The sequence below is a fragment of the Ictalurus furcatus genome, chromosome 14 (assembly GCF_023375685.1).
Source record: "Ictalurus furcatus strain D&B chromosome 14, Billie_1.0, whole genome shotgun sequence".
Lineage (NCBI taxonomy): Eukaryota > Metazoa > Chordata > Actinopteri > Siluriformes > Ictaluridae > Ictalurus > Ictalurus furcatus.
The window spans coordinates 4,825,186-4,835,743 of NC_071268.1; the positions used below are offsets into that span (position 1 = coordinate 4,825,186).

At 44.0% G+C, this 10,558-nt stretch overlaps 1 protein-coding gene across 1 annotated transcript in view; it reads right to left on the reverse strand.

Moving 5' to 3' along the window:
• Nucleotides 1–10,426, reverse strand: part of ptpn9a (protein tyrosine phosphatase non-receptor type 9a) — a 37,348-nt gene extending 26,922 nt beyond the window's left edge. The window contains exon 1 of the mRNA XM_053642046.1: nucleotides 9,471–10,426. Coding sequence (XP_053498021.1) covers nucleotides 9,471–9,503 — 33 coding nt within the window. The 5' untranslated portion in view covers nucleotides 9,504–10,426. The remainder of the gene's footprint in view (nucleotides 1–9,470) is intronic.
• Between the last annotated feature and the right edge of the window lie 132 nt (nucleotides 10,427–10,558).

Sequence of the window (10,558 nt, forward strand, 5' to 3'; positions counted from 1 at the left end):
TCTCAGGAACTCTCAGTTTAGCTGGAAATGGTGGAACAGATTTGGGTTTATCAGGAAACATTTGGGTGGAAAGAGAAAATCTGACAAACTTGATTTTATGGTGAAGGAAAAATTTATTAAATGGGAGGCAAATCCATCCGTTTTCCATACCCAGGATCGCAGGGAGCCTGGAGCCTATTCAAGGCAACTCTGGGCACAAGGTGGGGGACACCCTGGAACGTGTGCCAACCAATCGCAGAGCATGATCACTACGGACAATTGGAAATGACAGTCAGCCTACAGCGCATGTCTTTTGACTGGGGGAGGAAACCCCTGAAGCACGGGGAATACATGCAAGCTCCACACGCACACAGGACGGAGGTGGGATTCGAACCCTCAGACTCTGGAGGTGCAAAGCAAACGTTCAGACTTTTATCTATCTATCTATCTATCTATCTATATTTTTTCCATTAGCCGGTAAATTTGACCGCTTAATGTTTTTTTGACCGTTAAAAATGCAAAACGTCCGATAAAATAAACAGTCTGGTTAACACGAAGCACACGTACATTAGACAAAGTATGTTCACAATTGGACATCTAAAAACAATCTCCGTCTGCGCAGATATTTTCCCCACATGCTTCTGCTGTAATGTGTACTCTGATTGCTCGCATTATTCAACACGCATGCACACACATCTTTGTGCTGGTTGTCTGTCTGTCTCTCTCGCTCATTACAGGAGACACTGAAAGCACAAACACACACAAACAAGTAAACTCGAGCTAACGCAACACAGGTGAGAATCACACATTACCTGCCGATTCGACCCGCCTCCTGTCCATCCACAGCTGACGCACGACCACACCCCCAGTGACACATTCGCATATACTATGCGTAGTTCAAATAGTTACAGTGCAAAATAAACACCGAAATGAGATGACCGGCAACAGGTGAAATTCAGCTATACGTCATGTCAGCTATACAGTTTAGTGCTACACATTCATAGTTTACGTTATTAACAAGGTGAACTGTGTAAGGTCCGAAGGTGAGGCTCAGTGCAGGTGACCACAGATTATGGTGGAACAGGATGGCATTAACAACAACACGGCATCAACCAAAATTAAATCGAGAGGCTATCACACTTGACTTACAGTATACTAGAGGCTAACATGACCACAGTGCATTTTTTAAAAAAAATTAGCCCAATCTGGCAACCAACTGTCCTGTCCTCCTCCACTGGAAATGTTCACGGAACTAGTACGAGGAAGTGTGATTCCCGGTATTGCAGTTCCATATTTGACCACTAGGTGCAATAACGGTGTATTCGACTAACGGTTGTAAATTTCCGAACTCCAACTTGGAAAAAAAAAAATCACTCTCTATCACACCTACTCGGTTACTTGGGATGGTCTGCTCAACTCAGAGTTCAGCAAGTGACGTCGAATCAACATGTCCAGCATGAACAGTAAACACAGCAGCGTTTCTGATCTTTAAATGAGTTATACTGTATATACACAAGTATTAGCTTTAGATCAATCATCATACAAACGTATTCACTTGTTAAAACTGTAACACTAACTGTACAGTTCACTGTTTTGAGGAGGACTTTGTACTAATGATGAAAACAACGTGATTCACAGCTTTCCGCTTCCGTGGTAAGTCGAATGCAGTATAATAACTCTACAGAAGCCTCTTGAGGCAGTGAACACGCGAACATTTGGAAAGGTGAGGTAATCAACAGAGCTTAGGCTTATGTCTGTCAAACAGCAATCTTTGGTAATTAGCATTTGAACAGAATTTCAAATGCATGGAGCTGCAAATGAGGGCATTTGTTGAATGGCTGATTATATATACATATCTGTCCCAACGGATGAGCAACCACTGCACCTGGTGCAAGCCCCCATCTCCCACTTGTGCTCCATTTTAAGCCAGGACAAACCCTACTCATGTGAGCACGTTGACCGGCAAGTCAAGAGCATCATCAGTGGGATTATTCTGAAAGAAGGCTTTTGTTGGTGTCTCTGAGGAGCCTGTGCTCTGTGCTGTGATTATAAAACAGGAGATGCAGCAGTATCAGCAGTCAGCTCTTTCACCGGCCTGGAAGGTGGCCCCTAACACATACACACACACACACACACACACACACACGCATTAATAAGGAACTGAAATAAAGCTTCATCAAAAGTGTCCAAATGTTCAATCAAACTACTGAGAACAAAAAACTGACCGCGGTTGGTAAATGAACAGATGGTGGGTGTGTTAGAAACCCGTAGCACATCACCACCCGATTACAGTCACTTCTATTTGACATATTATTAAGAGGAATGGTCTGAAGTTTAGGCTTGTCTCAGTCTTGAGGGATTGCATTCTTTGCTCTTTATAGTATTACTGACGGAGGACTAAATGGATCAGTGTGCACTGTGTCTGTGTGTGTGTGTGTGTGTGTGTGTGTGTGGGGAATGAGGCGAGTGGGATGAGATTAGTTTACTGCAAAGGCTCAGATATCCATGTGGGTAGGAAATAAGAAAAAAGGTTTACAGCTAATACACATTAACTATGTTCTGTCACTTCCTGAAACACCATAATCTCTCTCTCTCGCGCACACACACAGCATAGCAAATGCACGATGAAGAGATACAGATGAGGCGTGATCGAGACGTACATAAGCAGTTGGAAGATTTCAGTTTATTTCTACAGTAAACGGTGCTTGATTCAGAAGGTGTGTTGCTCAGTGTAACGTGAACACAGGCAGTACATGACCCAGTTTTTGTGAAAACAGCCTTAAAACCGACGAGCCTACAGTGATAGGTCTCCAGTTCCCCACCTCCGTGAGCACCCTCTGGTTGACTGATTTAGAAAATAGTGCCATTCTGCATTCTCTGAAGACCCCGAGTATAACTCCACTGACAAACTAGGTGGTATACAGCTGTACCACAAGTCGACACCCGTTCAGTGATCAAGTTCTGATCCCGCGGCAGTGTCATGCTTCCGTGGTTATAGGTTCAAGAAGAGGCAATTACAGGACAGCACGCATCATCAGCAACATCACTCAGGTCCGTTAAAGTATACGTTCTGTTGAACGTTTGATGTGGTTCTGACAGAGGGATCAGACACTGCACATTCTTCACCCTGTCGAGTATCAGATCTGCCAGCTTCACAGGGTTCCTTATTTCCATAGTCTAATGCAGGGGTGTCCAATCTTATCTGGAAAGGGCCGGTGTGGGTACAGGTTTTCATTCTAACCAAGCAGTCTATTGAAAGCCAAGATCAACAGATTAAACAGGTGGAATCAGATGTGGCTCCTGCTTGATTGGAATGAAACCCTGCACCCACACAAGCCCTCTGCGGATCAAATTGGACACCCCTGGTCTAATGCCTCTCAAAGGCAACCCATGTGGCCACATCCCAACACACCTTCTGAATTCGCAGTCTGCTTTTACCAAACTGCCTGGGTGTTTGGTTTACTCTTCAAGCTTTTCTCATCTTTCCCCAGTCCCCATTCTTTACCCAGCTGATCCATTATCTCGCTTCTTCATTAGTTTTAACATTCAGGTGATTAGATATAGTGGTGTTAACGTACACCTCACCAGCATAAACTAACTCCTGCAACTTCTTGATCTGTTCAGTACTCCACAGCGGGGTGGCCCTGCTGTTGCCCTTGTTGATATGTACTGACCCAAACTATACCACCCAAATTCCCTGAGTGGACAGTCCAGTCAAGTGAGTGGACTTGGGCCACTACTGGTTGCCAACCTAGCTCCACAATTTTCACACATGTAGACCAATACATCAGCCATCCCACACTATATGGCCAAAAGTTTGTCCAAACATGACCATCACAGTATGTAGTTCCCCAAACTGTTGCCATCAAGTTGGAAGCACAGACTTTAATAGAATGTCTTTGTAAGCTGTAGCTTTAAAATTTCCCTTCACTGGAACTAAAGCCCTTGTTCCACTGCATGGTATGGCTCGACTCAACTCGACTCAGCTCAGTGAACTTTTCTGAGCTTGCTTTTCCACTGCAGTTTGGTGCCACCACAACGTGGGTGCCATCTTCCACTCGCCTTCACGCAGGAATAACGTGGTATTATCGAAGCCCTGTACAAATACGCGGTCGGCCGTATTCCAAATGCCTTTACTGTTCACTGAAAATGCACCCTATTAAGGATGTAAAATAACGGTGGTCTAGAACCTTCGTAGTGCTCGATATGATTACGTTAGATTCAGCCGTGACAGGAGTGACTTTGATAAACAACTGTCTGGAAATCTGGTAACAAGCGAGATGTAAAAATCTAAAACAGGTTCCTCTGTTGTAATTTTATCTGTAATGAGATGAAATGATACATAATTTACTACATAAATTATACACATAATTTTTCAGGCGGAAGCACACGTTAAGGAGAATTCCTCACTCCCTCAGCACGTGGCTCACATTTAGTATCGGCTCGGCTCGCTTGGAATCTCGACCAAGGTCGAGGTAAAAAATGTACCAGGTACTATCCACAGTGGAAAGCCCCCAAAAACGAGCAGAGTTGAGTCGTACCGAGGAAAAGCACCATAAGAGGCCCAAACCTGTTCCAGCATGACGATGCCCCTGTGCACAAAGTGAGCTCTAAAACTGACTTGGCGTGTTAAGTTTGGAGTAGAAGAACTCGAGTGTCCTGCACAGAGCCCTGACCTCAACGAACACTTTTGGGATGAACTCGAACACTGACTGCACCCCAAACCTCCTCAACATCTCAACATCAGAGCCTAACCTCACTAATGCTCTTGTAGCTGAATAAACACAAATCCTCACAGCAACGCCCCAAAATCCAGTGGAAAGCCTTCGCAGGAGAATGGAGGTTATTATAACAGCACAGAGGGAATAAATCTGGAATGGGATGTTTAACAAGCACATATGAGAGTAACGGTCTACAAACCTGTACGTCTACATTTCTGTATTAAAATGTCTTCACAGAAGGCAATGACAAAAACATTTCAAACAAACTGTGAATCATACAGTCCCCTCCGAAAGTACTGGAACAGCAAGGCCAACTCTATTGTCTGAAGACATTTGTGTTTGAGATTAAAAGATGAATATGAGGTGATAAATCAGAATTTCAGCCTTCATTTCCTCATATTTACTTCTAGATGTGTTAAACAACTTAGAACCTGGCACCTTTTGTTTTAATCCACCCATTTTTTCAAGTGATCAAAAATATTGGAACACATGACTGATAGGTGTTTCTTGATGCCCAGGTGTGCCCTGTTAAATTGGTTGTTTAAAGAATTAATAGCTTTGAATGTCTACTCTTGGTTTGAGCCCTCGGTTTTGCCTGTGAAGACTGTATTTGTTGTTAAAAATAGATAAACCAAGATGAAGACCAGAGAGCGGTCTATGGAAGAAATGCAAGCCATTTTGAAGCTGAGGAAAACTCTATCAGAGCCATTGCACAAGCATTGGGCATAGCCAATACAATAATTTGGAATGTCCAGTTTGGACTTGGGTCGGCCAAGGAAAGGAACAGCAGTTAATGACAGAAACATTGTGAGAATTGTGAAGAAAAACCCCAAAACTACAGTTAGTGGATGCAAACCCCTCATCAGCAGTAAGAATCAGAAAGCCAGATTGGAATTCACAAAGAAATTCAGAGATGATCCACAAAAGTTCTGGAACCAAGATGGAAAGGGCACAGTGTGGAGAAAGAATGGATCTGCAAGCATGGTGGAGGTAGTGTCATGGCTTGGGCTTGCATGGCTGCTTCTGGAACAGGTTCACTAATCTTTATTGATGATTTAACTCATGATGGTAGCAGCAGAATGAATTCAGATTTCTACAGAAACAATCTGTCTTCCAATTTAAAGAGAAGAGCATCCAATCTTATTGGGAGGAACTTCATCATGCAGCAAGACAAAGACCCAAAACACAACAAAGGACTTTGGAAGGTTTTAGACTGGCCAAGTCAATCACCAGACCTTCACCCAGTCGAGCAGCATTTCAGCTCCTGAAGAGGAGACTGAAGTGAGAAACCCCCCAGAACAACTGAAAGAAGCTGCAGTACAAGCCTTGAACAGCAGCAGAAAAGAAGAATGCAGCAGTTTGATGTCGTCACTGGGTCACCGGCTTGATGCAGCTATTGCGAGCGAGGGATATGCAACCAAATTACTTATTTACTGTTTTATTTACTTTAAGACAACCTGTTCCTATACTTTTGCTCACCTAAAAAATTGGGTTGTCTGGATGTTCCAAGTTGTTTAACACATCAAGATATAAATATGAGGAAATGAAAGCTGGAATTCTGATCCATCGTCTCATACTCGTCTTTTGATCTCAGAACCAAAGGTCTTCAGCGCACAGTGATAAAGTTGGCCTTGCTGTTCCAATACTTTTGGAAGGGACTGTATATTCTACCTGTAAAAAAACAACAACATTGAAGCCAAATTCTAGTGTAATTGCCTTTAGATAGTTGGTGTCACTGCAGGTCAGCTGACCTCAGTTACTTCCTGAAGAACCATATTTTGCATGCACGTGCAGACACACACACACACACACACACACACACACACACTTACACTTTATAACACTGGAACTGACAAACAGCTTAAAAGTTATGCTCAATGAAATGTAAAACACGGGCCAAGCCGAGACGCGCTGAACATCAGCATTACCCTGATCCAGACCGCTCTCCGTGTAAATGTCCTTACAGAATGAAAATACTAAACTGGATTAAAACGCTCACTTTCAGCCGCTCCGAATCCTTCAGGAGACCCTTCAACGCAAACTCTGTAAGGAAGTTCAAAGCCTGTTTCTGGTTAGTTTCAGTGCAGGTTTTAACTCATTAACTCGCACTCTGGAAACGAGAGATTTCTGTGGTCGTATGTGGAAATCGTATTGAGTCAGCGAGACTCGAAAGTGGAAAGGAGCGTCACCGGTGAGGGCAGAATGTTTCTGAAATCTGCTCTAACAGTCAAAAACAAATCTTACTGTAAGTCACGTGTTCAGATCACTAAAATCTTCAGACTTGATGTGTAATAGCTAATTAGGCCTCGCTTACCACACGCGCACGCGCGCGCACACACACACACACACACACACACAAACTTTATCTCTGCATCAGACTCGACTTCACTTAACAACCTGGAGCTCATCCAGCTGCTGCTGACTACAAAATAAGCATCAATCCCTGAGGACCAGATCTCTGGAGCCAACAACATCCATAAAAGGTCCTGATCCGTCCAGCTCTCCATCATCATTATAAACCCTCACACCTGAGAAGGCAGAGAACTGGAACACGGGCTTCATTCTGGGATGGAAAAACATTAAAAATCTACACCGATGTCATGATTTTTGCTCTACAACGTTTCACGTGTGTGAAAAGATTTCGGAGACTGTAGAAATACGGTTCTCTCTGATGTCTACTCACAAGATCCCTTAATACGAGTCCAACATCATCCACAACGTCCCACACCACGGGTCAGCTCCTCAGTCCTGATCACCGCCGTGACCAGTCTAACTGTACACTACTGCACATCAGCAAACCTGTACACACGTACACACACTCGTGCACACTCTCATACTCTCGCGCATGCTGTCATACTCTCACTCCCGTGCACACTCACTCGCTCTCACACGAGCCTGTCGTCAGCAGTGTCTATTTTTGCATCAGTCGATAGTGAACAGAAAGATGTGCGTCATCAGCTCTGCCCATGTCACTCTTTCATTTCCCTATGTCTCTCTCTCACACGCACATTCTCACTCGCTCTCACACACGCTCTCGCACACTCATGTTCACCCACCTCCACGCTCTCGTTCTCACACGCGCACTCTCACATGCTCGTGCACTCTCACGCGCTCTCTCACACATGCGCTCGATCTCTCACACGCACCCTCGCTCACTCTCGCACACGTGCTCGCATGCGCGCCCTGGCTCTCACGCGTGCTCTCGTGTGCACACACGCTCTCACACTCTCTCTCACACGTGCTCTCGTGTGCACACACGCTCTCACACACTCTCACTCTCTCTCACACACGGTCACTTGTGCACCCTCGCTCACTCTCACATACGCTCTCTCGCGCCCGCTCTCACGCACTCTCACTCGCCTGCTGAGCCGGGTGATGGTACATTCCACAGATGAACTCTCAGTCAAGGGAAATGCTTTTATCAGCTGGCTAATAGAACGGGTCTCTCTGCTGGACTGTGGACATGTCCAGCCTGAGATGTAATTACAACACACACCAACATACACATACACACATCTCAGTATCTTGCACCTCTCCTGAAGCTGCAGCTCCCTTGTGTGAGTTTCTGGCACAGAAAAACAAGGGAGGATTTATTTTTCCTATCACAAGAGGAGTCTGAGAGATAAAGACATACGGCTTGCTTTGTTTTGAAAAAATCATTATGACTATCATTATTAGGAACAGCTTTGGTTTGGAAGATTGAGGAATGGAAATAATATACAACACAGCGTAGTGAGGGGGAAACAATACCCACATTATTTACTCATTTATGCCGATTAGGCTTAAGATTAGGATTAGACTACATTTAAATTAGCCTAAGCTAAAGTGCACGAAGCTTGACAAAGTCAGTGTTGTACATTAAGCTACTAAACTGAAACAGTGTAAATAAATAACAGGCAGCTTATATAAGGGCCGTTTCCTGTTGCAGGCCCTGTGTAGTAGGCTACAGCACTGCCCGTTCACTGAGAATGCCACAGGAACATGCTTCCACTTTTATCACAGGATTATTAATATCGTAATTTCAATACTCAAGGGGGAGAAGAAATCTTTACATTGTACACCCCGGTTGAACAAAACCACTTCTGTGACCTAAACAGTGTGAAACTGAGGCTGAATCCCCAACAGCTCAATACTCCCTACACAAGGGCACTACAGAGGAGGACGGGGAGGACGAGGAGGATCGGTGCTTTATCGTTAGCTTAGTGTATTATTATATCCATCAGAAAAAGGATATATCTGGGATATTTTTGAACTCTTCATACATCCTATCAGCTTTGGTATGTTCAGCAGAGTCTGTACTGTGAGTGTGAGTCTGAATGGAACACAGCCAAGTTTTAAAAGTTGACACTGAAACAAGACTGGGAAATTCTAGTCTTGATCAGATTTCAAGGAAATCTTGAGACTGAAATATATAATATATATATAAATCACATTTGATGCTCATGACATCACAACACAACATTCATACTGAAAGATAGATTCATTCATGTAGAAGAGTTGGAGCTGAAATTCAAATCACAAACTGCTCTGTATTTGTGGCCACACATTCACCACCACCTGCATTATTATTATTATTATTATTATTATTATTATCATTATTATTATCATTGAGTCCATTTTGTCATTTTTCTGCGACAGGGCCTGACACAGCACTGGGATACTGACATCTTGCTTCATCCACTGAACTCCTATAAGGTTTATTATTATTATTATTATTATTATTATTATTATTATTACTACTACTACTACTACTACTAAAGGAGCACTTACCTGCTCTTCCTCTGCTGATAAAGTGGCAGCCATCCTTCAGGTCCCTTTCCAGCAATAAAAACACACCTTCCTGTATCTAATCAGTCGAGGAATTACAAGCGAAAAGGCGGATTATAGACTAGTGTCGTGTTCAGCGACCATCAGCCGAGGAAAACTGCAGCACGTTTAAAAGAGGAGACATTTAACACACGCTCAGCGCGAGCTCCAGGACTAACAGCAAACTTGGCATTTTGTCCAAGTTGCGTGACGGTGGAGTGGAGACGCGAGCCTCTGTGCCGTGCATGCGCGCGCGCGCGCACTCGCTCGAGCTCTCTCTCTCACTCACTCACTCACTCTCTCTCTCTCTCTCTCTCTCTCTCTCTCACACACACACACACACACACACACACACACGGAAACCCTTTACATCAACTCACGAGCGGCTTTTATTATACAGTCAGCCGCTGTTGTGTTTTTTTTTCTGGCGACACCTAAAAATCCTCCTGAACTAGCCGCTCGTCTTTGCTAAGCTAATATCAGATTAGCACTGCCTCGTGCTCCTGTATCTTTAGATCCAGGACGCGTAAACACGGAAACCGGAAACACCCTCTGTGTCTGATTAAACTAAATAAGTTCCCAGCAACATCTGGATTCCTCTTCGTCGCTTTCTGCGTTTTGGCTTCAGTATGGAGGAAGAACACATATATAAATATAAACGCGCCCCCTGTTGGCTACAAAAGCAGATGGTTTGCGAAAGAGAAGCTCCGCCCACTCTCATTCATAAAAAAATAACAGTCTTGGGGACTGACAGGGTGGTGGGTGCCGGCACGGTCTGTACCGCGCATGCGCTAACAACCGCGCATGCGTATAACACACGTATAAAACTTCGGTTATTATTACATGATGAAACTTCGTTATAATATACAAAGGCGACGCAAACCCTGCAAATGTAAACTTTTATCACGACCCCCCCCCCCCCCAAAAAAAACGATAGAGTTTAAAACACTGATGTTTGAGTCCAGAAATTTTGTCGAATCCGATTCCAAGTCATGGGAGTCGAATCCAAGAGTCGATTCCACATAGTAATTGGAATCAGAATCGAGACAATT